The 15,462-nt window shown below is 35.2% G+C and overlaps 1 protein-coding gene across 1 annotated transcript; it reads right to left on the reverse strand.

Annotated features, from left to right (window-relative positions):
* Window positions 1–3,561: 3,561 nt before the first annotated feature.
* LOC110930501 lies at window positions 3,562–7,042 on the reverse strand. The gene is made up of 3 exons (XM_022173814.2): window positions 6,568–7,042; window positions 4,302–5,729; window positions 3,562–4,198 (listed from the first exon to the last, which is right to left on the reverse strand). Exons 2-3 carry the CDS (start codon window positions 5,712–5,714, stop codon window positions 3,875–3,877), a joined length of 1,737 nt encoding a protein of 578 aa, XP_022029506.1. The 5' UTR covers window positions 5,715–5,729; window positions 6,568–7,042; the 3' UTR covers window positions 3,562–3,874.
* Window positions 7,043–15,462: the final 8,420 nt, after the last annotated feature.

A 15,462-nucleotide genomic window follows, 5' to 3' on the forward strand; every position in this document is an offset into this window, starting at 1 on the left:
GTTACCTGAAGGGGGTTTGGTCAGGAAACCATTAACTAATGTTATTAAATACTTTCTTGATTATAATTACAAGATATTTATTTTTATTTTTTTTTTAATTTATATGTTGATTTTGTAATTTGATGCTCCATCACTATATGTTTTAGTGTGTCATATATATTTAGATTATTATAATGAATGTTGGTTTAATGTTTTAGTGTTTTTGGAATTATTATAATGAATGTTGGTTTAATGCTGTGAATATCTTTCACTTTCTCCATTTGGTGTAATTTGATATTATATCATTCATTTGCAATATTGGTGATAAGATGATAAGAAAATTGGGTATAAGATATGTTATGAAAAAAGAAAGTATTTTTGTATATTTTTGGAGATAAAGAATGGAGTTAGTTAGATAGTTAGTCCCTGTGGTTTTATAAATTAACATATTTAGGTACTAAAAGTTTAAAATCATATTTTAGGGGTATTAACTTTTTATTTTTGTAACGTTTGGAAGTATTAATATTATTTGTAGTTTAAAATCACATTCTATTAGTACCTAAATATGTTATTTTGTGCAAACCACATGGGCTAATTATGTTAATACTCAAGAAGTTAATACCTTCAAACGTTACAAAATGAAAAGTTAATACCCTAGAAGGTGATTTTAAACTATTAGTACCTAAGTATGTTATTTTGTGCAAACCACAGGGACTAACTATGTAATTAACTCTAAAGAATGAGAATTTATTCTTGTGAAAATAAACTACGTGATATGATTATATTGTTTCTCGTTTTGTTCTTGATACGACTGATGTGAATCATTGATTGTATATATTTGTTTTAAAATAATATGGCGATCATGACTTTTTTCGAAAGTTTTGATTCGAAACGTATATGAGAATACAATGTTTTAAGTTTTACAAGATATTTACTCATCAATCGGGCGATTTTAACAAGTCTTGATATACCCATTACCCATGTTATGAGTATATATTCTTATTCGTGAACCTTCTATATAATTTGCATACTGAGCTCACATAATATAATTATATGTATAATATGCACTTTTTAATAAAATAATACCAAACAAAATTATAAATATAAAATCATTGATTTTACTAATAATAGCAAAGTCTTAATATTTTTTAAATTAGATTTATTACGTGTTTTTTAAATATAATTTATATTTTATCACTCAAATAGTTGCTTATTTGCTTCTTGAATAACATGTTTGACCACTGTATCTTCTTTTCAATAATCAAAAAATCACCATATCTATCGCGTACCGAGTATATCCATTAGTTTTTTTAAATATAATTTTCTTATTATTTGGTATATAAAATCATATTTATTCAAGCCGTGTAATAAGCGAAGGTTTTTAAAGATATAACTTTTTTTATTATTTGGTAAACAATATTACTTTATTCAACCTGTGTGATACACGTGGTTTTAAAAATGTATATATTTTTCTATTTGGTATATAAAATTGCATTTATTCAACCCGTACAATATGGTTCCTATAGATATAACTTTTTATTATTTAATATATAAAAATACATTTATTCAACCCGTGCAATAAAGGAGGTTTTTAAAGATATATTGTTTTATTATTTAGTATATAAAATTCATTTATTTAACTCGTGTAATACACGGGGTTATAACCTAGTTTATTGATATAAAAAACTATTAAATAGTATTTGGTTATTGTTTTGTTACACATGATATAAAAAAATATTAAATAATATTTAGTTTCATTAAATGTTAATATGATTACTAAGAAATTAAAAGTATTTATTTACTTATATGTATTTAACATGTATGTGTCTTAATTAGTAAGGTTATGAAAGTATCTTGTGATTTTGTGTAACAAAACAATAACTAAAAATTTTGTTTTAATAACCAATATAATCAATCCTGAGCACTCTCGAGGCATCTACCAGACCAAACGGAGTACTCCAAGAGTAACCCGAGTCCACCACCAATTCCGGGAGTGTGATAAGGCTTAGGCCCATTAGGTCATGGGTTCAATTCTAACTAGTGGGGTTTTCCCAATTTTATTGGGTTTCCTCTTGAATTAGTGTATAGACATTATAGCCTAGTGCATATGGATATGATCGAATGGTTCCGCTGGTGACACAATGATACTCGAGTGGTCCGTCAGTGATCCAAATTTGCCGATAAAAAATAGTATATTTCCTAAATAAGTTATTTAATCCTATATTTCCTAATAGAGAGTTGGGCGGGGGAAATTTGGTGAGGTGAAATATGATGGTGACATGTGTTCAATATATAATCTTTTTTCTTGGAACGACGACTTTCTTGTATTAGGCTACCGCACTCCTCAAATCGGAGAGCCCTCTTGCCCCACTCAACCCAGACTATGTTGTCTTAACCGAGCTCACGCTGGCTTCAGAGTTTGGCTTGGGCGTTACCTCCGGAAAACCATACTGACGGCTGCCACTTGACAATCGTTGTGCAACCACAAGAGCATAACTCCCTGACACCTCTGCAAGGAGGCTATGCTCTATCTATCATTGTTTTATCCACCAAAGTGACACAAGTGAGGATTGAACTTGAGTCTCTATTGGAGAACCCAAGTCACTCTACCACTAGGCCTATTATGTAGTAGATTTATTTTCATGTGACTTGCGTCTCTATGCCTGATACCCGATGGATAATTACCAGACATATACGTGACAGGTTTTGAGTCGGGTATAGGATTAGTTGGTATTTTATTTTTCTCGGTTCCTTTCATCATCGTCACTTTAGTCGCCTCTACTATTAATCTTTTACCCTTTATTCACTTGATGAACAATTAGAATTTAAAACATAAATCCTGAATTCTTGATGTTCAAACTTGAAGAAAATCAAAATACTTGACTTAAAGTTGAAATCTGGAATTTTAACAGGGTAGCAAGCCTTGGCTTATTATAGTCTCCAACTTCAAGTAGACTCCTACTTGGGCCACTTGGCTACTTGGACAAACTGAACATAATGGCCCAACTTAAAAAGTTCATAATTGAGCTAAGTTTTGGATTACTGGCCCATATACAGTGGACAGAAAAGTCTCGACGAGCTTCATCATATGACAAAATTTTGAACCTGACTTCCATAATTTAAAGGCCCATCTCAAAGTCAATCTCCCCCCCCCCCCCCCCCCCTCAAAAAAAAAAAAAAAAAAAACTTTAGCGATGAGTCTCTTATTTAAGTGATTTACGTACTTATTTAGACTCGTCTTAAGCCTAATGTAATCATTTAAACACTAAATGATAAATCATTTTCTTTTTAAAAATTACTCCGCTTTATCTTGTTTACGCCGTAAAAATGTACTAGACACTTGTAAGACAAGTGTATGTGTATCATAAATATAAATTTTTACAAATATCATGAATCCTTTTTGCTTGACCTGTGACAAATATTCAAGGAATTTTTTAAGCAATCTAATGATCCATGACAAGTATCAAACATATATACTTGCCATTATGAGACTAATGGATAGAAATGATGATCAGTACATGAAATATAATTGTCAAATAAATAATTTACATCTTACTTTTAAAGTAAGCTAATTCTACAGGATATTACAAAGTTCAAACATTTGGAATTTTTTTGTATTAATCCAAAAGTGAATGGATGAACATATTATTATCCTAGAGATACAAAAATTTCTCATGAAACTACTTAATCCTACATGATTTAAGGACTACTTTTTTCTGCAAAATAATCATAAATTCTAGATCCTAAAAAATCTACTATATTTGAGTAACAACATTAACATGAACCAAACCCAAGTCAACTTTGACTTATGTGACTTCTCTATTTTTGACCAACATGGTCAAAATCACATAAAAGTTTTGACCTTTTTTGAAGAATCAAAGATATCCTCGCGAAATCACGCACGTGACATTGGAGAAAACGGCGGATTGACCAAAAACGAAGGCGGGATTTCATTCTTGTCGGGTTTTCTTTTGTCTTCCTCGACCAAAACGTCAATCAAATGTTTGACTTCGTCCTCAACAAAGACTCTCAAAGAATCACACTGCAACATTTCTCTATGGCTATCATGAGCCACACTAATCGACGTTTCAGTACTGTGCAAGATAGCAACACAAACGGAAAACGCCTGTAGTGAGGTCAACTGGGTGTGAAAGTCAACTGCATATTGACCCTCTTCCGTCATTTTCATGGTTAACGCAGGTGTATTTTCTTTGTTTCCCTGTATCACATCATAATAACAGCATTAGAAACTATACAATGTTAGAAACACAATCTTTCATTAAGGAAAAAGTTTTACGGTCGACACGTTGACTAAGTTTTACCTTTAGGAAAAGTTTGACCGGCTGCTTAAACGTTTCTTCTTTCTGGATATTTCGGTCGTCAAGAACAATAAGAGGGCACCCAATATCCCAACCGCCACAATCACAACCGCCACCTAATCTCCACCGGTCAAGTAACGGTGAGGGCCCACGACTTTCGTCACTTGGCAAACCATGGTTTGCCGAAGGGATCACCACGCTCACTCTTGCCGGTTCAATCTTTTCTAGCTTCACGTGAGAAAAATTAAACAAATCATCGTTTTTCATATCCGCTCGGTTGCATTTCAAGCTCTCTCTTTTCTCGGATGGAAACTGTATAACGATTGCTGCACTTTCAAGGTCGGCATTGACCTTTGACTCATCCATTGACTCCTTTGACTCATGAGGAGCAGATTTTTTCGGTTGTGCAAGATCATATAATACGAATTCTGTGACCATTAAGTTATCTGCGTTAACTAGTTCTGTACATAAATAACAGGAAACTTGCATCTGGCCCACTTTTGTGAGATCTTTACTTTTGTGATCTTTAGCGTTGACTTTTCGTTTATGTTGACTATTGTGAAACGTATACTCCCAGTTGTTGCTGTTTTCCGTTTTCGATGTTTTTGCCACCAAAACGTCATGAGGATTCTTTACTAAAAACTCAAAATAAGGCGTACGGTTCTTGTTCACAAGCTTCAAAACACCGTTTACGTGATCAGGTGAAGAACATGAAAAAGATGATGATGACACAATCGAGCTACAAGAATCTTTCTTGAAACGGTTAAAACTATATCCGGAATCTGAGGAGTCACGTATTAGTGATTTCCGTAAAGTAGTGTTTCGACTCTTTTGAGATTTCGACTTCCCAAACGGGTCAAACATGGTTTTGAAAGGGGTGAAACGGGTAGTTTTTGAAACTTCGGTTTCTACTTTGGTAGGAGAATGAGGTTGTTCCAATCTAGAAGATAAAGATTTGTGTAAAGGAGTAGATTGAAAATTTTTATCTTCTTGTTTGTCGATTGAATTTATCGACATTTCCAAAAACGAACTTGAAATCGAGCCTTCATCCGGACCGCACAATGAATCAAATATTTCAAACGGCAAGAGACCATCACTTCTCGAAAATTCAATCTTTTTTCTTCCTTCATTTCCATTCTCGTCAATCTTATTCATTTTACGTAGTTCATTGGAACTTTGATACACTGAACCCCTTTTCATTGCTTCTTTGACTCCCGAAGTTGACCGAACATTTCGACAGGATGCACTTCGGTATCGACGTAAGCTGATTTCCTTGCTTTGATCCAACAATACCTCATTTCTACATTTGGGTTTTTTCTTTTTGATTTTTGTATCACGGGTAGATAAAAGAACTGTTATAGGACTTCCATCTACCACACAATACTTCTCAAAATCGAGCTCTAAATCTTGACCCATTTATAGATTCACAATCTTCAAAAAAAAAAAAAAAAAAAAAAACTCAGAAACGCATAACCGCTATCATTAACATAAAAAACATGTAATTATCTACATTTGTTGCATAAACGAATCCAACGCCTAATATTAATAGTAGTTGTTGTAACAAATAACATAATCACATAACGTTATTATAAATTTATGAGTCTAAAGCCTGCGTTTAACTCGGAAATTCAAAATCAGTATCAATTATGCAGAAAAAAAATTGTATTAATTCGGGTTGTTTAATCTCAAAAGTCTAAAAATTGGACTGTAATACACATAAAATTGAAGAAATTCATGTTCATTTTCATGATCAAACTACCATTAATTCACTGTCTACAAGCAATTCTAACAATGTAAAAAAGAACAAATCTACAAGAAGAAAACACAAATAAAATTTTTATTTGAAAGAATTAAACAAAAAAACATTAAGAACCCTAATTACCATTCCAACAAACATGAAAAGTAGCTACCCAATTTTTCCTAATTTTGAGGAACAATTGTACTTCCTCAAATCTCAAAGCACACTAATTAATCTTTAATCTATCTACACTCAAAGCAAAAGCATAAAGAACATATACTTAACACATAAACAAAGTTTAAAAGATGCTGATGCATGTGACTGTAGTAGCTGGAAAGTGATAATCAAGAAAACAAAAACATTAAGAACCCTAATTAGTAATTACCATCAAATCCATAAAAATTTAAAAACCACCTTAAGAACTCTCTCTGAGACAAAGTATCAAACATGTGAAGTGCAAAATAATAATCACAAAGAAACATAAATTATTATTATAATTATAATTAATAAAGTAGATATCTTTACACTTACTCTTGCATTTTGAGCCAAACAAAGCACAGATTGTTGATGAAAATGGCAGAGACCCACCAGTGATCAGATCTCAATGAAGTGATTCCAAAGCATTCAAAACATAAAAAACCTTGAAATAAACTAAAAATCATGTCTTTCAAAATCTTGAGTTCAATCTCCTGACAAAAAACAGATAAATTCCCTGACTTTGATCATTCTTCCAATTATGAAGCATACCCATTTTCAGAAACTTAAATAAGATCCAAGAAAACTGAAAAAGAAAACAGTTTATGTTGTGGAAAAAGAAAACTAGAAGTGGGTATGTGAGAAAAAGAACTATGGAAACATTAGAAAAGCACAAAAAGATGATTGTAGAGGGAGAGGGGGTTGTACTTGCTACTGTTGCTTCTCTCTCTTTATATATACACATATTATATTGTACACACACATGTGTGAGTGTGTATCACAGTTTTTGATATATGAATTATAAGTGAGAGTGAGATGCCATGCTTTGTGGTTATGTCCACCAAAAAGCATCTTGTTATGTTTGACTGAAACTTCATCATTTTGCACCTTTATAAGTTTGGCTACATGCTCAATTTTGTCCCTTTCATATGGAGAAATATACAAATAAGTCCCTAGTAACAATTGGTGTAACTTTAGTTTTCAAGAAGAATAGGGTGTTGTATTTGAATTTGCCTACTAAGACCGTCCGTAGTGGGCGTTTTCTTTTCAAAAATATGCCCCAAACACGCCCGAATTTGCTCCGATCCCACCCCCCGGCATGATCTTAAGTTTTTCGCGAAAAAAAGTTGCACGGCGTTGTTTAAAACACGCCAAAGAAATGCACGGGGGAGCGAAAAAAATGCATGTTTAATTATTTATTGGGCATTATTGGTGTTTATTATTGGGCATGTTTATTTATTTATTTTTTTTAATTCCAATTTAATAGTTTGATGGGGCGTTATTGGGCATTATTCTCACTACACCACTTTTGCAAAAACGCCCAATAATGCCCTCATGCTGACTGGACTGCCATATGGCAGAAAACGCCCCAGGATGGGGGCATTATTCAACAAACGACTACGCATGGTCTAATCGAATTTGCTAGTTTTTAAATATTACAAATATAATATGTACGAATATATGATTGTATAAGCTTGATTTGGTACATGAAATAGTAAACCACGGTGTGTTAAGAGACTTGCAACCTACATGTCTTGTTTTCTATTAACCATGTTACTTTTAGAACATGTTTTACTCTTTGTTAGTTTTAGAGTGTGTAAATTATTGTATTCACCCGGATCGTATATAAAAAATATAGATTAAGCTTTAGGTCTTTAACAAAAAAAAAGAACTTTAAAAGTGCATGTGTTAAAAAGGCTTGGTCTATTCGTACACGACTGTTGTCTTTTTGCACATCCAAAGCGCCTCGCTATGGTCAAAGCGGGGCGTTTTGGCTTGGTCAACAGACAAGGACTGACTTCTGTCAGTCCTTGTCTGTTGACCAAGGCCAATGCGCCCCGCTTTGGCCATAGCGAGGCGCTTTGGATGTTTTTTTTAAACAGATTGGTTGGGGTTGATGTGGGGTTGATGTGGGTTAGTTTGGTAGGGATTTTTGGTTGAATTAGTTTGGTAGGGATTTTTGGAGAAAAAAAATTTTATTTTAGTTTTATTACATATAATTCATAGTTGTTTTATAATTACGTCATTACGTCATTATTTTTATTGAATGTGTATAATCTTAGTTCTTAACGTTGTTTATTTTGTTAAATTAAACGAACACGTTAAATAAAATGTACAGAAAGCCATAAGAATTAAACGTAAACAATCCAGAACCAACGTGATGTAAATAGAAGATTAAATGCAATATATATATATATATATATATATATATATATATATATATATATATATATATATATATATATATCAGTTTGTACATACAATATACAACAAAAAGGTACAACTGGGTACATAATACATAACAAAACACTAAACAAACAAAGTAATGTACTAATCCTCGTGCGGTGGGGAAAGTGGGAGGGGTAGTGGAGGCAACCCAGCGAGCTCTCGTAGATCAACGAGCGTCTGGACGATCCGGTCAATGCGTGCGCCCTGACGTCTGAGGCGCCGGTCGAAGTCCCGAGCCACCTCACGCGCTGCCGGAGGCAGGTCAGCGTAAACGTGCTGCGGGTACTGTGGCGGCTCAGGAGCTGGCTGAACAGGTGGTACCGGGATCTCCTCGACGTGCTCCTCCTGCGCCGGATCCTCGAATATAGGCTGAGCCTGAGCCTGAGCCTCAGGTTGCTCGATGCCCAGAGCCTGTCGCTGAGCCTGCCGAGCGGCCTGCTGAACATCAGGAGCGGCTAACACTCCAGGCCTCAACTCAATAACAACCGGGATGACCTCCGACAACACCTCCGGCTGCCAAATCAGCCCGTCAGCACCCTTGAACCTCAGACCGACATCAAAGGTACGGGTGATCTGCATAGCGGATACTGACGCGCGGCCCAACCTGGATGACGGGACCGGATCGGACAGCAGCGGATCATGCTCGGGCACGATCCCTAGCGAGCGTGCAATGGCGGTGATAAATGAGCCAGTGTGCAGCTGCCCGCGGAGCTGCCGGTGGTATGCAGTAGAAAAGTAATTTGCCAGGCTGGCTGCTAGATCGCAGGGTTGGCGGCGTAGTAGGCAGTATAGAAAGAAAAAGTCACTGAGGTTGACCTTCTCCTTGCTGGAACCCCGCGGCACGATAGTCGACGCGATAACATGGTGCAGGTATCAGTACAAGGGGTCTCTAATGGTGGTGGCCTTTTGCCAGGATTTCCCAAAGGGAGCCCTGGAAATGGCCCTCCAGAAACTGATAAGCGTCTGCCTGTCCATCATCGTAACCGCCTGCGTATATAAATCAGTATCAAGCTCAGGCTCAGGGTACAAACCTGTATGGACAGCAAACTCCCGCACACTCATCTCAAACTCCTGACCGGCGAGATGGAATGTAACCTCGTGGACTGGAAAAGCAGGGTCCTCCACGTAATCCGCCGGATGCGGCGCGCATGTAAACGTGGAAAGAAACTCGACCGTAAGCTCAGGGTACGAGTCCTCCATCGCTAACTCAAATAGGCGCGACCAAGGAGTATCTAGCCAAACTATATCACGCGCCCGCTCGACCTCTCCCACGATACTCAGCAGCTCCCAGTCTATCCTTACATGCTCCCCAATCTCTATGGTGCGCAACCTAGCGCATCTCCCCCTCGCCCGTGACCCCATCGGAAACTGCAGATACGGACATGCCGGCTCCTCCTCGTCCCCCACCTCTCCCTCAGCCTCCATATGCTCAATCTCCTCATCGGATAAATCCATCCCTGCACGTTGATCAAATAATAATATTAATTAAACAAATAATATTAAATAAATAATAATATTAAACAAATAATATTAAACAAATATTAATAAACAATTAATAATAATTAAACAAATAATAATAATTAAACAAATAATACTAAATAAACAAATAATAATATTAAATAAATAATAATATTAAACAAATATTAATAAACAAATAATAATATTAAACAAATAATATTAAACAAATAATAATAATTAAACAAATAATAATAATTAAATAAATAATTGCTCAGCCTCAGGGTCCAACGGGTCATCCACAACAATTGCTCAGCCTCAGGGGGACGGGGTTTTGTCTTTGGTAGATTAGGGTTTGCAATTCAGAAAGGGGTAGCGGCGCAGCTTGTTGCCCGTCTACCTTCTGTTTTGATGTAACTTTACAAGTATGAATGAAATTCAATTTAAAAAAAATAAAAAAAAATAATTAAACAAATAATAATAATTAAACAAATAATAATCAATTAAACAAATAATAATAATTAAAGAAATAATATTAAACAAATAATATTAAATAAACAAATAATAATATTAAATAAATAATAATATTAAACAAATATTAAAAAACAAATAATAATAATTAAACAAATATTAATAATTAATAATATTAAACAAATATTAAAAAACAAATAATAATAATTATACAAATATTAAACAAATAATATTAAACAATTAATAATAATTAAACAAATAATAATAATTAAACAAATAAAAAAATAAACATGAACCAAAGCGCCCCGCTTTGGCCTCGGCGCGGCGCTTTGGTTCTTCATTCTGAAGAACAGATCCAGCAACATTCGATCTTACCAAACAACCAACACAACAATCAACATGTATATTGTAAAGAAACGATTAAGGGTTTGAGATCGCACCTTTTAGTGGTTGAAAACCTCGAAAATCTCCGAAAATGGTCGACTGTGTGAGATCTCCCCATTGGTGTGTGTTTTTTGTTTTTGGGTGAAGTGGGGGAGAAGCTGCCCCGCTTCAGTGTATAATGAGGGTCCGAAGCGCCCCGCTATGGCCATAGCGCGGCGCTTTGGGTCCAAAACGCAGCGTTATGACCATAGCGGGGCGCTTTGGGCATTTTTTAAATTTTTTAAAATTGTTTTTAATTCACAAACGCGTCGATAAATAGTCTAAATTTTCCGTTTTTCCATTATACATCATTTTTTAATATATATGGACTATACTGCAAGTTCCGGATCAAATCGGTTACGTGTGATGTCTTATTCCGTTATCTCGTATCATTTAGGTTTGAAAGCACAAATACTCCTGTGAGAAGTGTTATGTGTATCAGCCGCCTACCGTACATGAACATGACGTATTTTTTCATGAATTGTAGTATTATGATGTATATTGTCATTTCGGGTCGTACAAGTGCGTATTGAATCTGATTGGGTCGTGTCGGTGACATTCGGTTTTTAACGTGATGTAACGCGTATATTGAACAAACACAAACGTGATTATTATTAAACACATTTAAGATACATCGTGAACATATGGGGTTACATTAAGGTCAGGGGCACGATACGTAAGCATTTCGTACGCGTTGATCTGATCCCTGTATAATGTATGCCAGGCTGCTGCGCGCTCTGTTCTGTTCGCTGTCCAGAGTAGGTTTGGGGGAGGCATTGGATAACAACCTCCAAGCTCTACATGTATGAAATGCCCTTTGTCGACGAACACAACCGCAACTACCAAGTGAGGTTCCTCAGCTTCGTTTGGCCTGCCCAGCAGAGGGAAAATTGTATCGCTCCCACGAATGTCGAAGGTGTGAACAATCACACCGTACCGTTGGGCAATAAGAAACCCCGTCTCCGGCTCACCATCGTCACCGAGGTTCGAATAGACTTGATGTTCAAAGCTCTGTTCACAACCGTAACTCTGGTTTGGATAACACTCCTGCTGTACAAAGCTTCGCTCGCCACCGTAACCGAAATTCGAATAACCTTGTAAGCTCTGTTGACAACCGTAACTGTCGTTTGGATAACACTCCTGCTGTACAAAGCTATAGTCGTCACCGTAACCGAAATTCGAATAACCTTGTTGTGCTTAAGGGTCCTCCACAGGGGTATTCAAATCCAGCTGCACCGTGTTATCACGATAATGAATGCCAGATACAACCTCTGTCTCCCTCAAGTTGGACGACACCGGTTTCTCAAACGAGTCAGAAATAGCGGTCCCCTCGTAAGAATCAGGAACAACTGACTCGTCAGAATATTGACCGAAAAGATAATTACTTAACCACGACATCGTTTTTTCAAAACATGTAACTAATAGAGCAAAGAAGATCGACAAAAAACAATCAGAATTATGAATGTCGAGTCTGTCCAGGGATTTAAAGGCAACATTTGGGGTCGAAGCGCCGCGCTATGGCCAAAGCGCGGCGCTTAGGGTTCACGGGGCGACTGTAGCCTCGTATCACCTTTATGTCTCTGTGTCAGTCAGTCAGTCAGTCAGTCATTCGAAACCTCGTATCAACTTTTGTCGCCCTAAGCGCCCCGCTTTGGCCATAGCGCGGCGCTTAGGGGTGTGAAAATTATTTTTGGCGTGTGTAATTAGCATGACCCGTTAAAAATTCTTCTTTGTTGAGTAATAACTTACTTAATCCTTGAATAAAATGTTTCTCGTAACAATATCAATACAACCTAACATAGATATTTCCACCTAACGTTTTCAATTACAAAATCCAATTTGCATTAGTTCGCGAATCATGACAAGAATTCTATCTCTATCTAGAATAGAGAAAGAAAAAAAGCTAATGGAAATAAAATATTCAGCTCTCGGCCTGGAAACAAAGGTTGAGCGCTTAGACAATCTAGCGTGCAACCTCACGTCAATGTTGAAAAGTCGACTCTGATGGAATCTCATAAACTTTATAGATTTCTTGGAATTTGAGGAGCAGATACCAAAAATACAGGTGATGATGCTAAGATTTAAATACATCACATCGACATCAAGTGTGTATATACATTGTCCAATACACTCATGGACTTTTCGAAGACTATTCTCTTGGTAACCGAGTTTGAGTTTATAACGAGTTTTCGTATATTCAGTTTGTATTTTTCTAAATTCTTTGTTCAATTTCCCTTACGAATAAACTTGTAATTGTTAGTTCAATCAAACGTTTTTTTAACGACAAACTAACATGTTTCTAAATACATAATTTTAGCTCATAATAAGACTTGGACACTCGCCACTTGAGAGGACTACACCTTGATAAGATTGGGCTACCAGCACTTTGGTATTAGTTTATTCAATCAATGAGAATTAGCAGTAATTGAAAAATCTGTCTTCATTGAGTTTAAATGTTCAACCACCTTCTATTTCTGGTATACCCACTTAATTTGTATTCAATATGGGACCAATGGTCTTTACTATCGTCTACCACCACCAAACAACTTAGATGGTGGCCCATGTGCTTCTTTCCAACAGCTTAGTGTAACATGTCATTCACTAGTGTAGTGTTGGTTACAGTGTTTATAGTTTTTATTTCGTCTCATATATTTATATAAGTACAAGATTGCGTATTCATGTTTCAGTTATTGAGAAAAATACATGTTTTATCTTTTTATGCGTTCATCGTATAAAATACTAGTTTTTATGATACATACAGATTGACTGTCTTATATACTTGTCATAGAATTTTCAATACTTGTGTAAATTTGATATCATAAGAAAATAATAATTGATATGATAATCTTTTTCTTACACTTGTGTTAATTTGATATGTTGAGTATCATAATAAAATAATAATTGATATGATAATCTTTTTCTTACATAATTATTTTATGTGACTCTTAAAAGAAAATAACTCAAATCTACCTAGTGAGGGGTTGTTTGGCAATTTATGACTGATTAAGTATTGAACCAGTAAAAGGCTTGAACCATTAAGAACTAGTATAATGTTTAACCGTTTTGAGGCAAATGTCTAACCAATTCAGGTTGGATGTCTTAACTATTCAGACTCAGTATAATGCTTAACCATTTAGAGACAAAGGTCTGAACTATTCAGAGATCTGCTCGCGAACCACTTAACGCTAAACCAGTAAGAGGTCTAAACTATTAAGAGTCTCGTTAAAAAACTAAACAAACAGTCCTTGAGTTGCACTTGACGTATATGATTATTACATTGAGGATATAACATTATAAGTTGTATCATATTCTAAAATTTCAGGAAATAAATTGACAACTTACCCACTTAAGGGTGGTTTTTGAAGTTTTATAAAGCAATGGAGCCAAGTTTTCAAATTTCAATTTCAAGTTTGCTTTTTTGTTCCCTTCAATGAGACTAGGACTTTAGGATAACAACATATGCTAAAAAGACATAATTACCCTTTTAAATTTGGATCATGCATTGTATGTCAAGGGCTAGTCTTGCCATTTCAAAGCGCAATACTTCCATATCAACAATTAAGTATTAATAAAATTGAAATATTACCAAACTCGTTATTGCATGCTTTGTTGGTTGGAATTGCATTAAACGTGTGGCCTTTAATTTAAACGTGATTGGAACATATTCATGACTGATTGGATGATGGTGTTTTGTTATGTTGGCTATAAGTTCAAACTGCTATTACTTACTATTCATGTGTTAGCGGTGTGCGTGTTGTATTAAACGGCAAAAAAAGTTTACATTTTTTAAAGTTTTAAACAACGTTATTGAAACTTTAAATAAAAAAGAAAAGAAAAGAAAAGTTAAATTGTGAAATACATTAGTGTAATAAAAAAAGAAAGAAAAAAAAATATAACTTTTGTAAATTAAAGCTAACAACCGCGACCGAAGGAACAACAAATAAAAAGGGTGGACATGATTCAAACTCGCGTCTCGCAGGTAAGGGGGAAGGCATGGACTAGCTGGGCCTGGGCTAGTGCCCATTCAAATTCAACATTCCGCAACAACTATATATATGTAAAAAAACAAGGTATTATGCATACCAACTTGTACACTGTGTTTGTAGTACTTGTAAAAAGAGAACAATACTCTTGGCGTTTTAAGGTGATAGATAATGATGGGATGGATATTTAATACATACATGCTGCTGTTACTCTTCAGTTTTCTGTTTAGGTCTATCCTGTAGAGGTACTCAAATTGGATCAGTGATCGATTTCTAGGTTTCGTCGTAAACCTAATTGGTTACTTTTAATTACGTAAATCAATAGTTCAAACCGCACTCAAAGGTATATATATAGAGAGAGAGACCGCAATTCATTTCATAACAAATGATTATGTTGAGAACGTGTGACGACTATACAATAAACTTGTTGTAGACCTTGTTTTAAGTGCAATACACAAGACAATTACGTAACTGCTAATCTCACTATCCAATTAAATAATCAATGCACTACGCACAAATATTTTATACGGTGATCATGATTTCCAAAAAAAAATGTCGCCAAAAAGAATGTATCTGCGTACATACATATACAAGTTCTACCAAAAACACTTTTGTGAGAAAAGACAATTCATTCATTTTTTAAGTCTTAAATTAAAATAAAAGTGTGGTT

The sequence above is a fragment of the Helianthus annuus genome, chromosome 3 (assembly GCF_002127325.2).
Source record: "Helianthus annuus cultivar XRQ/B chromosome 3, HanXRQr2.0-SUNRISE, whole genome shotgun sequence".
NCBI classification, from domain to species: Eukaryota; Viridiplantae; Streptophyta; class Magnoliopsida; order Asterales; family Asteraceae; genus Helianthus; species Helianthus annuus.